Source organism: Aptenodytes patagonicus, chromosome W, assembly GCF_965638725.1.
Source record: "Aptenodytes patagonicus chromosome W, bAptPat1.pri.cur, whole genome shotgun sequence".
Taxonomy (NCBI): domain Eukaryota; kingdom Metazoa; phylum Chordata; class Aves; order Sphenisciformes; family Spheniscidae; genus Aptenodytes; species Aptenodytes patagonicus.
This window is the reverse complement of record NC_134981.1, coordinates 3,334,359-3,356,504: the sequence shown is the minus strand read 5'-3', so window position 1 is coordinate 3,356,504 and position 22,146 is coordinate 3,334,359. Positions and strand designations below refer to the sequence as shown.

Sequence of the window (22,146 nt, the reverse complement as noted above, 5' to 3'; positions counted from 1 at the left end):
AAAGCAGACAGTATCACTGTAAAGATGAGAAGATATGAGATGCAAAGCTGCTGCACTGAGGTTTTTGGCTGATTCCTATTTGCATCCAAGAACTGTAGGTTTCAGACCATCTTTCACCTGTGAGACATTAAAACGTCCCACAAAATCCTAACATAAAGCTTCCCACACAGTTATGAGACTACTGCAATATATATATAATTCTCCACGCAACAGAAGACACAGAAGATATATTAACTGTAGGTATTGTTCAGCTCCAATAGTTGAATTTTACTGTCCACACAATATACTTGAATTCCGTCTACTCATTCATGTCACCATAGTATTTATACCTAAGCATCAAATGCTTTGTGGACTAAGGATCACACACAACACTTACCTACACAAAACTTACGAACAGATACCGCATGCACAAATAAAGAACAGCCTAAAAAACCCTACGTTACACCTTGCAGGTGTATATTTGTGTGCGGGATCAGAGATAGTTGCCTAAAGCATGCCAGAGTTAGTGGTCTAAAGCAGCTGCACAGCCCTCAGGTTTGTTGATGGGAAATACTTGTTTAATGTGTTTCACCCTGCTTTACTAGAGCAGGGAAAGCTGCAGTAAACCAGAAGCCCTGCCTCTTTTGCCATCTTTAAGATCCTCAACTTTCTGCTCCCAGCAAATCAGCTTTTGCAACTCACTAGCCTATTTCTGTCACAGTCTCAGTGCCCCGTCCTAGCCTATTCCCAAATAGGAGATGTTCCTCTTTCCCACGCGACACACAAAAGATCTCAAAACATCTCTACGCCCACTGAAAGGGAGGTAGTCAAACCAAAGACAGGAGATCAAATAGGTCCCAGCTGATCTGAGCAAGTGCTTGCATGTACTGCTTTAATCCTCACACCTCGGCTTCGCTAAGCCTGTACCAGGTTTCATCACATCCCAACGACTGCAGAATCTTCATGACGTAAGAGATGTTATTTCTGTCCATCAGTAAACAACCACGTAGCACTTCGGGACAGGAAAGAAATGTTCCAAATAAAAACGTACGCCTAAAGAAACAATGTCACCTGGTTCCCCAATGCATCTAAAAATCAGAATTGTTGTACTGATTAAGTTTTCCTGCTGCTAGAAATACGCATGGCGACTATACGGAACGATTTTCCAAGAGGAGAGTGAATTGGGTACCACACATACCCAAAGGTACCAGAAAAGGACTAACAGCTCTTAACTGTAGAAATGAACACCAATGCTGTAAAAATCAAAAAGGTTTGATTTCAGCAGCTAAACTACAGCTTCTCTCAACTATATACCCTCGAGGTGCTTTCTGCCCACTTCCAGAAAAGAAGCCAACAAACAGTAAGTAGACCTTGTAATTCAAACCACAGTTAAGTTAACTCTCCGAAGCATGCACTTATATATCTGAAAAGCAAAGTGGCAAAGCTCCCTTAATAAGGATGGTTTTGCAGCTTTCCTGGCATATAAAGTGTTTATTCAACTGCACTGCCCGGGGAATTGTTTTGGGGAAGTTTTGGTGCTGTTAGTGAGGCTAGAAAAGAAAAAAAACCAAAAAACCAAGAAATGTGAGTTGATCTTTCTTCAAGGATAAAAAGCAGTTATTCAAATATTTCACTAATACCAAGAGATCACTCATTAGACTTCACACATAGTCCGAAATGAGGTACAAAAGCATAAGAATTTTGGTTTTACCAATTAAATTGGTAAAATTTTGCTAAACAAAACTAATGATGCAGAAATATACAGCAATGAGAATTCATGCCTATAAAAGGGATCTTTAGGGAAAAAAACAAATTTACGATCCTCAGAATTTAGAATTTTTGCCATTTTTAATCAGAGAAAAGCACTGAAATAATCTTTGTTTGTAAAGCATGTTAACAAGTCAAAATATTTCAGCTATAACTTAATGCCTGGCAATCATCGAATGCAACCAAACCACTACTAAGAATTCACCTTTTCTCTTATACACCAGTCACAACCAAGCGGCAGGGGAGATTTCAGAATGGAACAAATGCATCCTTCATGACTACAAATTAAAAACATATCCTACTGTTTTTAAGTTAATGAGTTAGGCAGGAACTAACTAACTATTTCTGCTAATCTTACTTTTCACTGTACTGATTTGTAATTTTCCTCCCCTTTTCTACTGCGTATTTGGCGAGCACTCCTTTCTCCAATTCCCTTTACCCACACCTCTTGCTTTTCCACACTGAAAGTGTTCAGACACATAGAAGCACCAAAAAAAAAAACCCAAAACCCAAACCACCACACAAAAAAATAAGGTTTTGTGCAAAGTAGGGGGAGACAGGCAGGCTGTTTTTGTGAAAGATAAAACATATAAGCTCTTTGAGAGAACCTGGTTGACAGTAAAGGGGTTTATCTTTGCACCCTAGGGGCAAATACCGTCTTTCATAGCTGCCTAGGTATTAGTCAAATTGTCCATTTCTCCTCTACCCACTATTTTTCAGACTCTACCGAGTTCGATGGCTACTGTCTGGGGTCATGAAAGTCTCCACTGTATCAACAGTTCTTTAATATATTTTTGCAGCAGCAGAGCACACTAGCCATTCACCAGCTACCAAAGTACGCTTCCTTAAAGCTCCATACCTTCGGACAGATGTACTTTTGCACAGCAGTAAGAAATGCAACACAATTATGAAGTGGTCCACGCAGTGCTTAAGTACAAGAAAAATAAAGAAAACCACATCTTAAAGTCTTTAGGTAGTTCTCAAGATAATTTAATCTGGCTTGTCCGCTGTTGGCTCTGCTGGATGAACAAACACGGCATCTTTTTCGGTCCTCCTGGCCAGTAACTTGTTCTAGTGCCTTCCTCTTCTGTGGCAAGAGCCTGAGCAAAGCAGCGCTGCAGTGACATTAGTATGGTCCTTATGGGTTCCACAGAAGCCTAGAGCATCTTGCACGTAGCAGAAGTGATTAATCTTGATAGCTTTACTGCAGACAAAGAAGGCCCCTCATAGGGAAGGCAAACAGCAGCTAAAAAAAGTGACGATACTATGTTTTCTGCTCCAGTTCCTTTTCTACACGCATTTCACGTGGGAGTCAGTCGCCAATAAAAGCCTAATTCTGAAGAGCACAATCTGCTTACTCCGCATCCCACCTACAGGACAGTTGTTCTGCTCACAACTGAAGAAGGGATTTTTCAAGACCTTCTTGGTTAGGTAGCATATTTCAAGCAGAAGAAATCGTATGTGAGCGAGCCCAGACATTGCAGTCGTTGACCAAACTGCTCAACAAGAGATGCTATAAATCACCTTTGTCTTTGCCAGTTCACCCTACGGTAATCCCCCAGTTTTTAATGATTTTTAATGAAGTGTTCTGAAAAGGAAGGGACAGAAAAATGAAAACCTAAATTCTATAAATGAGACTGAGGTATACGGCTTATGTATTTTCTCAGTGCCATCTCAGGAACCTAATACACATTTTCTTTCATTCTTTACAACAACATCTAATCACTAACCAACAGGTTACTGTTGTGGTGATCAAATCTGCTAATTTTGATCACTAAGGAGATGCCTGTTTACTAATCTCAAAATAGCTTCTTTCCGATGAATGACTGGTCACCTTCAGTAGTCACTTTCACAGCCTTGTCCTGAGCTGGAACTACTGACTCATAGAGAGAAAAAAAAACCAAAACTTTCTCAAACTGCCTTTCTCTAAAGTCATACAAGATCCAAAAAAGCCTGACATAAAAATGCCATTCCTTCTTCCTGTTCCAACCTTCTGCCTCAGAACGAAAACATTTGGATACGCAGTGCTCTAAAAAATACGAAAATGTTATATTATGGCACAGGACACCGATAAGCAAATATATGCTTGCGGCAAATGATGATCTTGTTTTGAAGACCTAAACCCCAAAACTATCGTATTTCCATCCACCACGTATCGGCCCTTACATTAGCACATACCCATGAAGTGGGGTAAGGAACCCATTAAGTGACACAACTAATTTATATTAAGCTTATTTGTCCTCTCTCCCCTCAGTCACAACGTTTTGTCAGAGGCAAGACAGCAGGTAGGTATTAAGCCTCTAGAAGGAGCTTTTGCTGACGGGATGTGAATCCCACAAACACCTTTCTGTTGAGAAGCTGGTGTCACTTCAGAGAGCTTCCATTTAACTTTTACAGGTAAATAAGCATTTACAGCATTTAAGTACTTCTTTGTCTAATTTACACACATGCAACAAAACATGTCTCTAGTTCATTAACATAAAATTCCACAAGGTCTGCTAGGGACTCCTTAATTTTGTCCATTTTTAATGCTGCTAGTTACACTCCCACACTACAAGACGATACTTGTGGCCAAATCTCCCTGAAGGCTCAAAAGCCTCCAAAATTTGTCATGAATTAAGAAAATTTAAAGCTACAAAAGCTAGAAAGATAATTTTTCTGACCTCCTACGTAATTCCAGTTATGACTGAAATTAAATAATTACTGCACCAAGCCTACCAATTTGAGGGTAGAATGACAGCATCGGTTTTAGAAATCCGTCCTACCATAGCAGGAAGGAGAAGTGCTGTGGGGGCAACTAAAAAAAAAAAGTTACCTCTATCCTTACTCTTACATTCCTACATCCCAAGTAAAAGTTTGAGTAAAACTCAAACACAGCGGGTGTTTTCTGGAATACATGCAGAAATAATTTCTTTAATCTGATTAGCAAAACACCGTTAGAAGGGAGGGAGGCTGGGTCAAGCACACCTTATATTTCTGTGTAAAAGGCTCAACTTTTCTCCACCTGTTAAATAACTACTACAGGTATACAACATATTTTGCAAAGGTTTCAAGGAGTGAAAATTCAAATGCTAATTCTGCTCTTTGCAGTGGGCAGATATCCCTTTAAAGGTTTTGTTTGCCCTCACCAGTGAGGTTCCTGCTGCTTGCAGGACAGCTGTACCGGAACTATAAAATGAGAAGAACAAATTGAACTTCAAACAAGAATACCAATGGAATACGGAGCTTGGGAGAAAAAAAAAAAGACTAATCAAGAATACGCACAACCCATACTGAGACCTGACTTTACAGCTTAAGGATATACTGCGCATCAGTACCAGAATTACTGGTTTGACCGTATCTTCTTCCAGTGGCCAAAAAGAGACTTTTATTACCACAAATACAGCAATGGTTTTCAAAAGCACAATTTTACACAAACTACCTGATAATCTACGATGGATTATAGTATTGGAAACTTTGCTCGATGTGAAAATCTTTTATGATTATTGATGAAATTGTCCCTTTTTTTTTTTTTTATACTCAGCATACCTACCTAAAAATCAATTTATAGTAATCCATTCAGTTACTACCATAATTAAAATGGGCAGCTGGGTTGGATATGACGCAAGTCATGCTAAACCTAGCACGATTTAGTAATCTAAGTAGCTACTAGCTTGGTATAGTTACCTCTTTATGGAAGGGATGTTAAGATTTCTGTTACACTTATTTAAAATTTTCTCCCTATTTCACTCTCCGGCATAAATAAAACTCGTCTAATGGCCAAAGTGATCTTTCAAAAAGAAAAATTCAGCTACCTTTTAAGATTCAGAAAGATGCTTAGATGTTCATTAAAAGGTCTGCATTTTTAAATATTGTTAATAAATATTAATACACATTAAAATATATGTAATATTTTAATTAATAGTTATTTTTATATTGTATATTTAATGTTTTAATATTGGTATATTTTGCTATATTTCAAAGATTATACAGTTATTTTGGCATCCGCACTCTTCCCACAATTGGGCATTACCGTTTTTTTACAACAGAGCTATTTGTCTCTGCTTTAAACAGCTAGAAATCTATCCACAGCACAAAAATGTATGTTGTACAGAAGGCCAAATCTGTTTTGTATGTACACCTAATCTTACATTATACCACACATCATGATTTATATCGCCTATCTCCAGGGTCTACTGCAAATGAAGTTACACTTGCCAAAGTGCGCAATTACTATAAGGTGCAATAGGTTTTCCACTCTAGAGAACACACTTGGAAGAAATACCGTTATCATCTGTAACCATCCACTTTGACAACGGTTCATCAGCCACCAAACAAGATTTCTTACTTTTAATACCTTCTGTCAGTCATCAGCACGTTAAAAACACCCTGGGATCTTCCTATTCATCTGATAAAAGCACTGGAAGCACCAGAGCCATCTACGTTTAGTATTAATTTGCTATAAATACTTTTCTACTGAATTTATCACAAAATACTAAGCAGTAGGTGCTGTGCTGGTAAAACATCAGCACAGGACTGGAAGAGAAGGAGCTGATGGTTGCTTCAGCCAGGTGAGAGTGCTGAGCAGGGTGCAACATCCCCCGGGCCATCCACGGGCTTCGCCTGATGCAGCAGCAACGTCAAAAGAGCAAACAGCCCAGGGAGAGAGCAGAACGAGGCCCTGCCTGAGCTCCTGGCAATCTAAGGAGCAATGACGGTTTTTAAGTCACCCCAACTGGAGCAATTTCGACATTTTTTACTTGGGAATTGACAAAATGGGGGATTACACAACCCAGCGGCCCGCGTTAGGAAACTGGACCCAACCACCCGGGAGCTTCTTTCCACTCCCCTGCCCTCAAAAAGTGCTCGACGCAGGGAAGGGTAACAATCTACTTACTTCTACAAATACCTCAAATGATTATAACTGCAGCCCAGCATGTTATCCCTCGGTACACGCAGTGAAAGAAACCAGATTACGGCCTCACGAACTCACTACACTCAGCACAAAAGATTGGGAAAAAAAAAAAGAAAAAGATAAACAGTGCTTGGCGTGAAAGCATACAAGACAAAACCTGATGTCAATTAAAGGTACAAATTCTCTTTTAAGTTAAAATATTTCCCACTCTTGCTAAATATTATCCTTCAGAAGTATGAAAACAAACTGGTGAGAGTGAGACTGAGCAGACCCGTTATATTGCAAAAGCAAGCACCGAGCACTACAAAAAGCGTCTGGTTCACAAAAGCAGAGAGGAAAATGCGCTATTTTATAGTCATTTCACTGATAAGAAACGTCATTAAGAGTACTAAACAAGAGGTACAGGTATCAACCTCTCTCATCCTGGTTTTGACGGCGTACGAGGGGACAGCAGGCACAACTCCGTGCCCCCGAAGGATCCCTGCAGGCCCTGGCAGGGAGTACCCTGGGGGGGCACCGCAGGCCCCCGCGCTCCCCAGCCCGGCCCGGGACACAGCGGGTGCCGGTGCCCCGGGAGCGGACACCCGGAGGAGGCCCCGGGAACTCTCCGCGGCGACGGTGCTGAGAGTTACAGCACAAGCGCAGCCCTCTATCGCGATATGGAGCCGAGCAAGGGTGGGCGTCGGGACAAGGGGACAAGCGGGGCGCGCGGCAGCCCCCTCCCCTTTCGGAGCCAGCACTGAAGGGGGACGGGGCAGAGCCGCCGGGGTCCACCCGCCGCCGGCCGCTGCCCGCGCCCCTCGGCCGCCCCGCCAGCCCCCTGCCCCGGGGCGGGCCCGGAGGCACCGCCGAGGCCCCGCTTACCCCGTCAGCGGCGCCCGATCCGCTCGCGCCGCCGCAACGCTGTACGGCAGGAGGCGGCCGGCACCGCGGCCCCGGTCCCCCGGCGGGCCCGGCCCGCCGCCGCCGAGACGGCTCCCGCGGGCCCCGGCAGCCGCGTCCCCGCCGCGGGGGTCGCCCGGCCCGCTCCCCTCAACGGCCGCCGCCCCCCTCCCCTCCGCCCGCTGCCCGCACCCACCCGCGCGCCGCGGGGGCGCTGCCCAACGGCCCCCGCCCGGCGCAGGCGCGCACCCACCGCGGCCGCCCGCCTCCATCCTTCCACGTCGCCAACGCGCCCCCGCCGCGCATGCGCACAGGCCGGTGCGGGGGGGGCGGCCCTGCGGGATGAAGGTGCGCCGCCGCGGGGCACGCCGGGAAGTGTAGTCCTCCGCCGGGAGGCCCAGCCGCCGCTCCGCGCTTCTGCGTACGACGGGCTTCCACGGGCTGGTCGTCGTCCTCCGGGCGAGCCCTTCCTACGGCGGGAGGCTTCTCTCGATGAGCCGCGGGGTGGTGGGGGGCACGGGCTGACTGCTTCGGCCTCCCCTCCTCCGCCGGCCGCGTTTTCAGTCAGTGGGACATGAGGTAACTCGAGGAAGTGGGACCAAGAGCCAGAGGGCGGGAGGATTTACCAGGCACGGTCCTGCCCTCACGCTGCTTTAATTCATCGGTTCTACCTCTGGTGACCTCCCGTCTCCATATCTGAGGTGGTTTTTGTGCCATCGGTAGCTGGTTTGATAAGTACCTGATAGTTCCTTCAAAGGGGAAAACCCTTCCCAATATAATTAACCCTGAGCACAATCACCACAGTGTGCGACACTAAACGCGCAGCCCGTCTCTTACACGTACCCGTAAACGGGCTGCGCGAGCAAATAGGGCGTGTGCGAACAGCACAAGTGCAAAGGTGAGGACTAACCACTTCATATGCGTTGCCACATAAAGGCGAAAAACCTGGCATAGGGTTTGGCCTCATGTTTATACAGTGTTTGATCAGACCGCTACAGCGATAAAAATGGTGCAGTCAACAGTTAAGAGTGGCTATAAAAGAGGTAGGGCTGTATGCCCAAACAAGGAATTGAAAAAAAAAATCCGCATGCAAAATACAAGTATTGCTGCATCTATCTACATATAAATACATCACAACATTTCAAATAATTCATGTTTCAAACACAACAATGAAAGAAAGATACAGCACTATGATCTAAGAACATTTCTCAAGCAAGAGAATCGCTGTGGCAAACATGGTCTCCTAGACCATTTCAGTTAAACTACTGCAGTCGGGTTCACTGAAAAGCAAAAATAATGACAGTCTGCGAAACCCAAAATATGATTTGGTTCATCGAGCATGTTCTAACAATGAGAAAACTGCACGAGGAAGATAATCCCTTCTTTGATGTGTTAGGCAGTTTAATGAAACAGAATTAGTTCTCATTGAAGGCAGATTTAGTTAATCTAAGTGTAAATTACATTTCTCTTCATTTCCTTTACCTGCAGCCTCTGAAAAGACTGTTCTTTCAGCAATAATGTTCTGCGTTTTACAGAAATCAGGAAGGAATGACTCCAAGGACTGAACCTTCGCAGCATGCCCAACAACTCCCAGAAGGCTGGAGCGTGATTGCTACATTTGGGTAATAACAGCATATTGTATTACTGTCATTAGATCAGCCTTGTGGACAGAATTTACCTGTGTTCTGTGAACGCATCTGAATAAAGATAATTTTGCACAGAATTCATTGCTACTTTAGACATCTGTAGAGGCTGATCATGTTCAATTTAACCTGCCAGAATTTCCTTTGCTTGCAGAATCAGGCCCATCAAAACAATTGGCAACATAAAACCTTCTGAACTTTTATTTAAGAATTTTTTGCACATACTTGCAGTATTTTAAAGGTGTATTTCAATTAAGTTTATTTTAAGCCCTTGGCACCCAGCTACCTGGGCAAACCAACGCATGGAAGGTACCATGTCACATTTAGACCTTCCCGTAAAGAAAAAATATTTAAAATTAGTCAATTTGAATATTTTTTCAAATATTTTCCAATATTCATTGATTTCTTGACTCTTCCTCAATAGTATTTAAATAAACCCAGACAGCTTTAATGCTGAAGATCTTAGGACTAGATTTGCAGAAGTGCTTTGGTCCCTGAAGATGCCTACTCTGCAATTTTCTAAGTGTCTTCAGCACAAATGAAGCTGCTGCTTGCTCTAGTAAATTCTGGTAGATGTCCACCTGCCACCATTAGGTGCCTAAGCCCTTTTGTAAATCTTGCTTCTAGTGAGGAACAAACGCACGGAAATTTTCTCAGTTAAATTAAATGTCCTTGATCTATATTGTTCTCTCACGTGAGGATTTCCTTAATTTCTGTCCACTTCTTTGTCTTAAACAAGGCTTTGTGCACTTCTTTGCATCCCAGCAGATGATCTCCTGCACCCCTGCCCAGGCTCAGGCAGTTCACTTCCTTCACCTGTTTCTTGACTTATTTTTTGCTTAACTATTCACAACACGCTAGGATTACTGACCTATCCTTGGAAAATTTTGCAAGACAAATCTGCCAGGACTTCCAGTGAAGTGCCTCTTTCGGGTAAGTTTTGTGATGAAGATTAGTCACATTAGTCTTTAACTGCAGCTAATAAATGTACTGAGACACGATTCCAGAAAGCACAAACGGGGTAATTTTACAACCAAGAACAGATACTTGCACTATCTGCCTGTTTTGCTTTTTGCAGTCTCTTCAGGAGGCCTGGTGTTTAAATATGGTGCTGGCACACAGCTGGAAGCCCAGTTCAGCCTGCAGTCTAATTTACTATACAGTGTATTTCCCACGTTACTGTCTGATGGGCTTCCTTGTATAATAATATCCTAAATAACTCAAAATAATTAGTTATGTACACTTTATAAATTGGCTGCGTCCATTTGCAAATTAAAGGAGCTCTTTAATTTGTGAAGTACAGCTCTTGCTCTACTTTTTGTCATGTTCACAGCTCTTAGAGGTGAATATATTACTGCAAAACTTCGGCCTGTTTGTGAGATGCCCGACGTTTTGAAAGAGTGGCTAAGGTTACCTGCCCTGGGACAGGAAGGACAGCTGAAGGGACAATCTTTTCAGCAACGCTTACAACGTAAGAACGCGTACTCACGTTCAGCTGCGCACCTGCAGAGGACCTTCATTTCTGTAGCCATGTGGAAGACGCTGTGCGTGACCTCGGTTCTGGAGTGACTTTCTCGGGCAGTTAACTCCTTTCTCATCACAGACCCTTAGAAGTTCTCAGCTTTCAGATTTAGAGCATGAACTTTGACAGTGGTGATTGCAGAGGAGTCCATTGTTTGGGGTGAGGTGGGGGTTGATTCATTTAGAAAACCCAATACAGGACAAAAACAATCGGAAACTAGCGTGGCCTCTTTCCCTTGCTTCCGCTATCCAATCCCTGTCTTTTCTACTACATGATCCACACAAAAATGTCTGTGAGAAGTTACAGGAGTGCACAGTTAGTATTGTTACCTTTTATTGTATGAATTATACCATGCGTGCATGCTCAGAATAATAAAACCAGGTGTTAGTATCACAAAGCGTAGGTACTTCACCGGTCTAGGAGAAAGCTGTATCTGCGATAACACTGATCAGATGGGGGATTATGTTCCAAGGATGATGCAAAAGCTGATTGAACGGCAATACCAAATTCACTTCCTAACAGACTACCTCCTCAAGGGAGAGCAAACAGTATTAGGCAACGCCTTAAAAGGAGTTTTCTATGATTCAGCTCATTACAGAAGTAATGCTTGTAGCAACAAGGGCCCGATACCCAGCTGTGAACATTGCAGATCGATTCGCACAAGACCTGACAAAACCGGCTAGTGGTAGGAAACAATACGCCTCGCCAGAGGCGTTGGAGGGACATCAAGCAAGTCTTCGGAGTAATTAATTATCGGGTAGGAGAAAACACGGTTGCAAGAACAAGACTGGACCTCAGTGACGGTTCAAGGACTGCATGTATAAAAAGGTATGCCTTTTTAGGCATACCTTAGGTAGGACTTTGGGAAAAATGGTAAATCCTAAATAGCAATCCAAAATTTCTGGAATAGTTTCGATGTTTTTCAAGAGCTCTCTGGTTTGGCAGGGAGGACAAAGCACAGGGGCATCTAAAACGCTTCACAACTGCGCTATCGTGTTGGGATGCAAGTCGGTACCAGAACGCATCTTCCCAGGAGGAAGGCAACACTGGACTTTCCGAGCTCACTTTCTTTATCATGAAGTCAGTAGTTTTATGACCTCCTTCTGCCTGGGGCCTGTCTACAGGTTTTCATAGATTTTGTTACCACTCTAAATATTTATAGCTCAGAAGCCTAAGAACAATTGTATGAAGCAGCTTATTTTTAAATAAAATCCTGGTTTATTATAATTCAAATTACACAAGTGCGTTAAAGAGATTTTAGTTGGATTTTTCTGTTTTTTAAAGACAAAACTGCACCATTTTTAAATCACTGCAACAGAATATAAAGCAACAGTTCTCTTGCATCATGCCCCTGCTGCTCTGCTTCAGGAAAGAAAGGCACAATGTTTCAAGGTAAATAATTAATGGAAGTATCAAATCAAGACTTTGTGCCTTCAGCAAGCTAAGTAAATTTTGCATATAGCATAACTCCTTTGGCTCAGCCACAGGTTTGTCATGAAAAACCTATATTCTTCATCCTTTAACCATGACGTTTATGTTGCCACAATGCAATTCACAGTTCTTTAGCAAGGTCAAGAATAGCTATAGCTTTTAAGGTGAAAGCCTGAAGTATCGCACTAGCAGTTAGTGAAACTAAGACGCTAAGACACATTTACCTTCCAAAGCTAGATTTATTCATAAGTTATTTAACCTAAACTCTAATCACACCAAACAGATGATAGATGAAAAGTAGTTCCAGTGAGGAAAACAAAGAACTTCGGTTTTCAAACATTTTAAATTAGGAAATGTGCTAGCTGCCATTTTAGTGGCAAAAGAGACCCTCTCCTGTAAGTGATAAGGGTTTTTATTCAGCTAAAATGTGCAAAGAAAAAAGTCTCAAAGTGAGAGAAACGTCCCTAGTTCATATCGGACACAAGGGAATAAAATCCTTAGGAATGAATTCCTTTAATCTGTTTTCTTGTCAGAAACTTCTGTGGATCTCTCTGCAGCAATTCCATTTGTAACGCCGTTGCTTTCAAACTGCAAACGAAACACAGCATCATTAATGGGACGTCAAAAAAGGACTCTACACCCAGAACAGTAACAGTCGGTGATGAAAGTTACTTTTAGAAGCAAGGCCAGTGAAGATCTATGAAGAAATGTCCTGGTTTCGGAAGCAAGAACCAAAGCGATGGATTTACACGTAATTTTTGCTTCGAGGGGCCGGGGGGAGGAGTGAGGGCAGAGACAACATACACAAATCTTTGAATTTTCTCAGAAGAGATAAATAACAAATGCACAATTTACAGACACTAAACGTTTTCCCCCATTATGAGTGGCAGAGCTAGCTGAAGAGCGGGGCTTTTTTTTTTTTTTTAATTCTGCTTCATGCAGCTGGTGTGATGTACCAATTACTTGACTTCTTCCTCCTCGGAAAGAACAGCCAGTCATTGCAAAAAAATTAAATTAACTAAGCTGTTTCAGAAAACGGGTGCAATTCCTATCCTTCCAAGACCTACCAGAAGCTGCCTGGGAGTAACTGCCGTTTCCAGCCGGCTCAGTACTCCCTTTTGTAAGAAAATAGCCACAAAAACGTCTATAAAAACACCCAACAATTCACTCTTTTGCGGTGCCCACCCTGAACTATTGCTGGGCGTTTTATCGGGAGTTTCCCCGGTTAGCGAAGTGATTAATCTTACTTTATAAATTCCAGACTCATCCTCCTGGTCTCTCTTCGTGGCTGAAGGTGCCCGTGGGTTTCCAGTGCTGCCTCCTTGACCTTGTTTGGCGGCTGTTGTTTCTTCCACCGCTTTCTTGGGCCATACGCGCTTAATGAAAGGTGCGATAACGGGATAGATGTACGGTTCAAGGAATTTCTTGTAGACCCAGAGGAGAACGGGAATGACGATACAAGGAATGCACACCATGGCTTCCTCTTGTTCTGCGCCAAAGCTGGTGAGGGAAAAAAACCCAACAACTTAGGATGAGAGCGTCTGTATGCCATGAGCTAAGACAACAGTCTTCAATAACGAATAAAGATCGTAGTTGATATTCAAACGTAAAGGATTCTTTAGTAACAGATTAACTGCTAAAGGTTCAAAAATGCTGTGTGTTCCAATGTTGCAAAGTCCTCAACACCAAGGGAAACGTTCTTGACGTTTTAACAGAAAAGGGAGTAGAGTTTGCATTAATTCATCATTCCTACAGCTAGAACTTAGAAAAGCACATGCAGAAAATCAAAGTTTTTGGCTTAAACCGCACAAAAGCGGTTTAAGCAGTGAGCTGCAGATGTTAGCCCCGTTCTTGCTGTAATAAAACAGAGGGTCCAAAAGGTTTGGTTTTCTCATTCCCTCTTTATTTAAGGTGACGTTAAACGGCAGGACTCCACTCAATCTACCACTGAAGGGCAGGTCGGTGGGAAAGGGGAAGAGAATCCTAGCCAGGGTTTGGGAAAAGGAGAATACGGGGTACTTCCTTCCTCCTGCACAGGAGGAGTCGCTCGATCCCACACCAATCCCATGCAATCGGCCAAACTATTAGAAAACGAGGCCTTCCCTCCCTCCCACCAACGGCAGCCCGAAGCCTGCGATGAAAGCAGCAGAAAGCCGAAGCGCGGGGGCAGAAAGAACAACCGGGAGGGGAAACAGTTAAGCAGGATTAGAGCGGTCCCTCTCCGTGCTGATGAGCGACGCGTTAGATACGCTCCGCTGCGCAGCACAACTTTGCCCTTCACTTTCCTCCTTTCTAGGCTGCCGACACCTGAATTCTTACGCCGAGAAGCAAACCAAAAGCTTTCCAGGATGGAGGATGAAGAGGCAGATGCGCGCGCTTCGTTTGGGATCAGTTTCACTTTTTTTTTTTCTTTTTTTAAGCTCTCCTAAAGATTTTCGGCCCCAGGCTCTGCGGAACAACGGAGTTATCAATTTCCAGTTGACTACTTCCAAGTGTCGTTTTGGCTACTTCCAGTCTCGTTTCACAGGATCTGCTCGTCTCCGAAGCCAGAGAGGAATCTTAAATCGAAGCGACGTGAGCGAGGTAATCCATTAAAGCCGTTCGGAGAGACCATTCCGGTGCTCTCTCCGCCAGAACTTCCCAGACGCTGAATTTTCAGCGAGGCGGTGTGGGTTCGTCCGTTAGCCAAAGGCGGCAGCTGGAGGGAACCCCCCCGGGCTGTCCTCCTGAGGGAACGGCCAGCGTCCGCGCAGCCGCTTCGCGCCACGATTCCAGACCCCCAAAATAAGCCGTACCTCTGCCAGACGTAAAAGAAAAGGCGGTGGAGGCGTAACGCCGCTCCTAATACGCTTAAGCACTGTTCACAGGCTTCTCCCGTGATTTGGTGATGCGCTGTTGGCTGGTGAGCAGGCAATTAATTTTTAGGAAAAAGAGTAAAAGGGCAAACGGCCCGATTTTAATAGAGAGCTTATTTCTTTGCGCCGCGAGCTGCTGTTTATCTCGGTAAGCCGCCATACGTTAGGGTCAGCAGAAAGAACGTGCGTGACACTGCAAATTTAGGTACGTTTGGCCTTTGTTTCCCACGTTTAACTCGGTCGTTAGTCAACTATTATTATGGAAAGGGGAAAAAAAAAGGCTACGCAGCCAAAATGGCTTTTTTTTGTTAAACACCGCCCGCCCACCCCATAAAGGACGGCCTAGTCTAGAAGGGCTAACCTATGCAACGCACCCCAGCTCTGCTTCCCTACGGGGCGATGACCGGGCCGGAACATTCCCGAGGCCAGGCCAGCCTTCCCGGTTTACGGTGAAGGACGAGCTGTTGCAGCCGCCGGCCTTTCCCCCTCCCGTCGGCACTGACACCGAGGGCTGGAGCCCAAAGGTTTCCCGAATCGGCAAAGTCCCACTCGAACACGCGCCGAGACCGAAGAGCTCCGCGCCACGGCACGACCCGTGACGTTTCGGGAGTCGCCCCCTCCCCTCCCGGTTAAGGGAGCCGCTCCGGCCTCAGAAAGGGGGAGGGGGAGGGCGAACGGCGAAGCGAGGCCGGCCCCCGCGGACGACTCCAGCCGTGAGGACCGGCAGGCCACGGCGGGACCCTCGGGGGAGCAGCCCCGGCCCCGCCGGGGGAGACGGCGCCCGCCCCGCGCTCACCTCAGCCGGCAGCGACCCAACGCCGTTACCGGCCGCCGCAGCCTTCTCCGCCGCACCGGAAACGACCCCCGCGCTTCCGGCTGACGCGCACGGCGGACGCCAATAGGAGAAGGCGGCCTCCGCGTCACGCGGTCCGCGCCCCGCCCCCGCCTTACCGCCCGGCGGTCCCCGGGCCGCGCTCCGCCGGGCCCGGCCCCCCCCAGCCCCGGCTCCCGCCCCGACTCCCGCCCCGGCAAGGACGGCGGGGCAAGGAGGAACAAACCCCCCCCCGCGGGGCTGAGGCTATCTCGGTTTGGCCGTGAGAGGCACCGGCGGGGAGGCAAAGCGCTTTTGGGTCGCGGCGCCGGCCGCCCGGGGCCACTGGCCGCCGCCCCGCGCTGGTGGCCCAGGCGGCCGAGCAGACCCCGGGGCAGCCAACGCCTTGAAAAAGCACAACAAATCGTAACCTCTTAATTTTATTTAAGTACATCTGCTGGGTCAGACCTACTCCCGAGCCATCAGCTTCTGCTTCTTCAGCTTCTTTTGGGATATCTGACAAACAAAAGACACAAATGAGAGAAGAGCCACAGCCCGCCCCTTCCCGAAACACCGCGCAAGGAGTCCAGCGACAGAGCCCTCCCGTGAGGGAAGCACCGAGAACCGTTAGAAATTCCCTCGCCCGTTTACAGGACGTCCCGCCAGTGGCGCCCGCGCCCAACTCGGGCGTCCTTACAGGGACACTGCTGACAGGCCAAAGTCAGCTCGATTTCAGCTCTACGGAAACGCACCGCGTTACCCCGACACGCGGTGGGGGGGAACGCTGTGACCGCGCCGGGGGAGGGAGGAACAAGCCATCCGCGCGATACAAACCACCGCGAAGCTCTTCCCCCGAGTTCTCAACGCTGCGTTTTGCCAATACGTTATCGAGGTTGCTCAGAAATAACAACTTTTTTTTTTTTCATGGGTATTCCAAAGGTGTCCTAAGATGGTCATCACAGCAACCCCTCCGCCCGAGAAACACGACGCGTCGACACTCGGGACCTCTCGACAGCGACATTGAAGAGGACTAAGGACACGACGCCCGGTACCTTTTTCTTTTGAGCAACTTCTTCCTCCGGCTTGGGAACGATCTGCTCCTTCTCGGTGAGGATCATCTCGATGTGGCAGGGGGAGCTCATGTAGGGGTTGATCCTGCCGTGCGCCCTGTAGGTGCGCCTGCGCATTTTGGGAGCCTTGTTGACCTGGATGTGCTCGATGACCAGAGAATCCACGTCAAGACCCTGGGAAGGGGACGGGGAGGGGGGCGGAGAGAAAACTTGCGACTTGGTTTTCCTCTTCAAATAAATAATCTCCACAGCAAAAACGTGAATAACCACACACACACACCCCCCCCCGGCAAATAAAACAGCTTCGCTCGGCAGCGTCAGGGAGCTGAGCGTTCACCCAGCAAGCACCAGCTGGGGTCAGCGGAACGCCGACCACCCCTCCGCGCGTCACAACGAACTGAAAACGATGCCGCTGGCTCAGAAAGGGGTCACTGTTTCACCAAAGGTGTCCCGCGACAGCCAGCGCTGCCACCCAAGTCACCAAATTAAGCGCCGAGCATATTCCAAATGGACAAGAGCGCACAGATTTTGCTTTGTTTTGTAGATTTTAAGAGATCGAAACCACACTTACTCCAAAGAGTTGATGCCCGTGCACGAACTAGCTATCTGTGAGAAATCATTACTCGCATTTTAACTTGAAAAACGCACGCGGCCTCACTTGAACAGTGAGCCAACAGCCCCTGTACAACGGAGTTTCACCTACAGAGCGGGCCTCATCCGGCCCCCCGCGTTAGAGACACCGAGTTCAGGAGCGCCGACCCACAGCACGACACGAACACTTTGCGCTTAATAACATCTGCGCGACCCACCTTGAGCTCAGCATTGCTCTCCGCGTTTTTGAGCATGTGCAGCAAGAACTCCGCGCTTTTCTTCGGCCAGCGTCCCTGCGTCCAGCCCCACTGCTTGGCCTGGAAGAAGAAGAGAGTTCCCTTTTCCCCCTGGTACAACGCAACTTGCCCTTCGCACACCGTTAACTTGCCATTACATCCCCTTTGGTTAAGATCGCATACCAAAATAATTAAATCTGATCAATTACTTGACACTGCAAGTAGATGCGATGCTTGCTGTACTGGAATTAACTCTTTCCTCCCTCTTAAGTTCATACGTAACGCTGACGTCAATAGACTATTCCCCGCGCCGCCTCAACATCATCTCTTCTCTCTTCTTCGACCAGCCTCAGCCGAGGCGTCCTTCCCACGTTTTCGTCTCGGGCCTCACCTGGGCGCATCTACCGACTCCTCCGTTGTAGCGACGGAAGGGAACGCATTGCTTCTTCAGGGTGACGTCCTTCAGGTACTTGGTGGCCTTGCGGATGTGCATGCCCTTGATGGCCTGGGCGGTCTCACGGGTGTTCTAGCAAGAGAAAGCGCAGCCAAGTTCCTCTTAGCAGCTCTTTCCAAGTTACAACGCGAGCAAAAGCACCCCTTCTCCCTTTCCTGGGTCTTGTTCTTTTTGCTACGAACTCAGTTTAAAAGAAGCACTCAGACAAAAAAAAAAAAAAAGAAGAATTAGAAACACTTTTTTTTTTTTTGCTACCTACTTTTCTAACCCTTGGTATGACTTCCATCACTGAATCTGCGGCTCTGGCACATCTTTATTGTTTCTTACCTAATGCCTAGGTCTTTCCAACCACCAAAATTAAAATTTGAGTATTTATACTTTTCATAGGTCCTCTTTGGTCACTAATCCAAAAAAGCAGGAGCCTAAAGGATAAATTCCTACTAAAATGTCAAATACAGCACCTCAGAGGAAGCGATGAGAAAACGAGCTACAAACAATCTATGTAAAGGGATCTTAAAAGGGAGAGAGAAAAAGGCTCAGGAAGAATCATAGAATCATTGAGGTTGGAAAAGACCTCTAAGATCATCGAGTCCAACCGTCGACCCAACACCACCATGTCCACTAAACCATGTCCCTAAGTGCCTCATCTACTCATCTTTTAAATACCTCCAGGGATGGTGACTCCACCACTTCCCTGGGCAGCCTGTTCCAATGTTTAAACACTCTTTCAGTAAAGAAATTTTTCCTCACATCCAATCTAAACCTCCCCTGGCGCAACTTGAGGCCGTTTCCTCTCGTCCTATCGCTTGTTACCTGGGAGAAGAGACCGACCCCCACCTCGCTACAACCTCCTTTCAGGTGGTTGTAGAGAGCGATGAGGTCTCCCCTCAGCCTCCTTTTCTCCAGGCTAAACAACCCCAGTTCCCTCAGCCGCCCATCAGACTTGTTCTCCAGACCCCTCACCAGCCTTTTTTCCCCAAGAAAAATCGGGAATAAAGTATGGGTGCTTAAGACAGCATAAAAACCGCAAGAGTCGGAGCGTAACTACAACCCTACCCCATCACAACAAAAGGGCAAACCAAAATAACGGCAACCTCCTTTCACCTGCACTACCCACCACCGAGCAGAAAAGCACCCGCTCAGCCTGGGTTTTGTGGTGAACTCGGGTGAGTCCCGAGTTCGCCGCCGCACCTACACCTTTTCCAGAGAATCCCACGTTCCCACCTGCAGCCCTCCGCAACTCTCCCCTGCCAAGCTTCTCCGCCGGCAGCGTGATCAGACGAACCCCACGTTCCTTCCGAGCAACCAGAAAGGCAGAGCAAGACGAACGACACAAACCTCTCCTCTTAACACTAGCCCAATTCCTCCCGCTAAATTCACTGCGACTGTTTTCCTGCTGTGTTTTACCGCCTGCGTTAGACAGAAGCTCTTTAGGACACACGATCTCGTCTTTGATCCTGGGGATAAAAGCCATTACAAGCGGCTAAAGCAAACACAGGCCATAACCCACGCTACCACCCTTCAGTAACTATGTAATGATACAGGAGAGTAAAAGATACTTCCTTCCACCCCCCCCCAAAAAAAGCCAACAAACAAACAAAAAAAACCCCAAAAACAAATGAGTTTGCGTTTCTACTACGCAGGCACACTGCGTACCTTGAAATGCACTCGCAGGTTGGATCCCCGTGACTTGCATGCTGCCAAGAAAAAAGACCAACTTTTGGAATCAAAACCTCAGTGGCTTCGCTGAAGTCCTACGCGAACGTCCACGGAAAAAACGACTCACATTTCGTGGGGTTCTCCGGATCCAGAGAGTAGCGCACCATTTTTGGAGCTCAACTGCAAAAAAGCCATTAAAAACCCCCCATGTTAAGCTTCCAACACAGACACGCACGACCCGGACTGTTTACCTTACTGCCGACAGCGAGCTGAAGGAGCTGCTCAGAAATTACGCTTTCTTTTCACGGTTAAATCCAAAGGTGTCCTAAGAAAGTCATCACCGCAGCCACGGCCTCCCCCTAGGGCCCGCTTCCACCTCACACCCGCCAGCCGCCCCCCGAGCTCCGCCATCTCCGTCCCCTGCCCGTCCTCCCCCGCGCCAGCCCCGCAAATACCGAGGGCGTCCGGCGAGACGGACCGAGCCCTCGCCCCCTCATCGCCTCCCCGGGGGGCCCCCGGGCAGGATGGGGCCGGATTGGGACCGCTCCCCGGCCGCCATGGCTCCCTCACCTCAGGGCGGCGGCGGGGAAGAGGAAGAGCAGGGCACGCCGGGAGGCGGGAGAGCCGCCCGCTCTCGCGAGAGCCCGGCCGGGATTTCGGTCAGGGAGCGTCGCGGAGGTGCCGCGCCGAGCGCGGGGCGAAGGGCGCCGCAGGGACCGTCGACAAACGCGCGGCGGCGGCGGGAGGGGGCGAGTGGCCGGTCAGGGCGGCGTCAGCCCGGCCTGCGAGCCCGAGGGGTGAAACTAAAACGTCCGTGCGCGCCAGCCGCCGTCCTCGTGTCCGTGTGCGGGAGGCGGGAGCCTGGGTGCCGGACGCGCACCCCCGCGGCGCTCCCCGGCAGCCCGAGGCCTACCCCCCCCCGCCTCGCGAAATGGCGCCGGGCCCGCCGCCCTGAGGGGGTTAGCCCCGCCAGGTGCCGTGCTGTGCGGGGAAGAGGCCTCTCTTCCTCGGGAAAGACTGCCGTCGGAGCCCGGGCCCGATTTCATTAACCCCTCAGCTCGGGGCCGGCCCTGGCGGCGGACCCGAAGTCAGCTGAGAGCAAGGAGCGAGGCGGAGGGCTGCGGCTAGGTGGCGGCTCAGGATGAGAACAGAGAGGAGCGGAGCGCACCGCACCGCACCGCACCGCACCGCGGGGGTGCCCAAGCGGTGGGACCGGAGAGATTCGTGTTTATGAATTGCAGCTGGTACTTACTGCACCGTTATTTAAAAAAAAAAAAAAAAACCACAAAACTTCTTAAAAGATTCCCCCCCCCCCCCCCATTTTAGGCTGCGTTTGCAGCTAGAACTGCTTGGGAAATTGGACAAAGCAGCCGTTCAATAAAACCAGAGTTATTTCCTGAAGGTGGTACCCAGCTACAGCAAAAGGCTCATCGGGAAAAGTTTGACAGAGTGGGGAAAAAAGAGACGCATCTTCCTGAGCGGCCAGTAGTCTGGTGTCCAGGCACCTCCCCGGCACGAGAGAGTCCGGGTTCAACTCTGCGTTTAGAAATAAGCAGAGCAGAGCGAGAACTTGCTGCCCGTGAAAATGCTCTGACCAGGAGGCTGGTTTTGGATCTCTTGTTTAGTGCTAAAAAACCCCAAAGCTTTGAAGATAGGATCTCACCCAGATGGGAAGAGGAAAATATTTGAACTGTCGCAAGTATTTACATGGCTGGAAACTGTAGAGCTCTAATTTTGACTGCAGCTCTCCATTCACCTGCCTTAAAAGGTGCCTTTTACTTTGCTTTCAAGGAGAAGCTTTCTGCAAAGTCTCCAAGTAACTTTTAAGCATCAATCTCAAAGCAGGGAAACCTGCTGGGATGCGGGCAAATATTATTTCTTCTTTTTATATACAAGGTTCCCATGAAAAAAAGAGTTAGCGGCCCACGCTCACAAGCACACACACTAGCTTTCGGTCACGGATACTTATTTTGAGATACTCAAGATCCGTTTTCACCAATTAGCACTTCCGTCATCGTCCATGGGATTAGGAGCCACTCAGCACCTCAATACACACAACCAGCTCAGAACAGTGGTAATGCGAAGGAGGATTAGCACCGCCAAAATACATGCATGACAGCCTTTCTAAGCCAAGAGTTACTAGAGAAAAATAAACAGACAAGGAAAAGTGTCCTCTCTGGGGTCTCGTGACTTCGAGGAAGCAATAAATATGTAAAAAGAGATCTCGGCGATGACTTCCAACGCCTTCTTAGTGTTTCAGTTCTCCTTCCTATGGAACAAGAACAGTAGTATTTCCAGGAGCACTAAGTTTCCAGATGCAATAGATAAAAACTAGCGAAAGCTGAGGTCCTC

At 47.6% G+C, this 22,146-nt stretch overlaps 3 protein-coding genes, 1 long non-coding RNA gene and 2 other non-coding genes across 13 annotated transcripts in view; 1 reads left to right on the top strand and 5 right to left on the bottom strand.

The window, feature by feature from the left end:
* The window catches only part of LOC143172286 (dymeclin), a 224,911-nt gene extending 217,087 nt beyond the window's left edge, over window positions 1-7,824 (bottom strand). For 2 of the 5 annotated variants that reach the window (XM_076361537.1, XM_076361541.1), the window contains exon 1: window positions 7,505-7,574. The gene's annotated coding sequence lies outside the window, so the exon portion shown is untranslated. Of the gene's footprint in view, window positions 1-7,504; window positions 7,575-7,718 lie in introns of those variants that run through there. The other 3 variants (XM_076361540.1, XM_076361539.1, XM_076361538.1) reach the window with 3 other exon arrangements.
* On the top strand, window positions 1,081-5,195 carry LOC143172004 (uncharacterized). Its single transcript, XR_012997265.1, has 3 exons — window positions 1,081-1,339; window positions 4,001-4,143; window positions 4,878-5,195. It is a non-coding gene; the product is annotated as an uncharacterized LOC143172004 (long non-coding RNA).
* Window positions 7,825-11,882: 4,058 nt separating the features above from the next.
* On the bottom strand, window positions 11,883-15,826 carry LOC143171962 (UPF0729 protein C18orf32 homolog). Of its 3 annotated transcripts, XM_076361149.1 has the most exons (4): window positions 15,770-15,826; window positions 14,914-15,017; window positions 13,366-13,618; window positions 11,883-12,706 (listed from the first exon to the last, which is right to left on the bottom strand). In XM_076361149.1, the coding sequence occupies exons 3-4, from the start codon at window positions 13,591-13,593 to the stop codon at window positions 12,632-12,634; spliced, it is 303 nt and encodes a 100-aa protein (XP_076217264.1). In that variant the 5' UTR covers window positions 13,594-13,618; window positions 14,914-15,017; window positions 15,770-15,826; the 3' UTR covers window positions 11,883-12,631. The 3 variants fall into 3 exon arrangements, with proteins under 3 accessions (XP_076217264.1, XP_076217263.1, XP_076217265.1); XM_076361148.1 differs by lacking the exon at window positions 14,914-15,017; XM_076361150.1 differs by lacking the exons at window positions 14,914-15,017; window positions 15,770-15,826 and adding an exon at window positions 14,426-14,907.
* Window positions 15,827-16,211: 385 nt separating this feature from the next.
* On the bottom strand, window positions 16,212-20,442 carry LOC143171882 (large ribosomal subunit protein uL22). 2 transcript variants are annotated; one of them, XM_076361016.1, is made up of 7 exons: window positions 20,365-20,442; window positions 19,922-19,974; window positions 19,792-19,832; window positions 18,073-18,207; window positions 17,664-17,762; window positions 16,837-17,028; window positions 16,212-16,300 (listed from the first exon to the last, which is right to left on the bottom strand). In XM_076361016.1, the coding sequence occupies exons 2-7, from the start codon at window positions 19,959-19,961 to the stop codon at window positions 16,253-16,255; spliced, it is 555 nt and encodes a 184-aa protein (XP_076217131.1). In that variant the 5' UTR covers window positions 19,962-19,974; window positions 20,365-20,442; the 3' UTR covers window positions 16,212-16,252. The 2 variants fall into 2 exon arrangements, with proteins under 2 accessions (XP_076217131.1, XP_076217132.1); XM_076361017.1 differs by lacking the exon at window positions 20,365-20,442 and adding an exon at window positions 20,250-20,355.
* On the bottom strand, window positions 16,677-16,749 carry LOC143172290 (small nucleolar RNA SNORD58). The gene has a single exon (XR_012997313.1). It is a non-coding gene; the product is annotated as a small nucleolar RNA SNORD58 (small nucleolar RNA).
* On the bottom strand, window positions 20,072-20,140 carry LOC143172291 (small nucleolar RNA SNORD58). Its single transcript, XR_012997314.1, has one exon. It is a non-coding gene; the product is annotated as a small nucleolar RNA SNORD58 (small nucleolar RNA).
* Window positions 20,443-22,146: the final 1,704 nt, after the last annotated feature.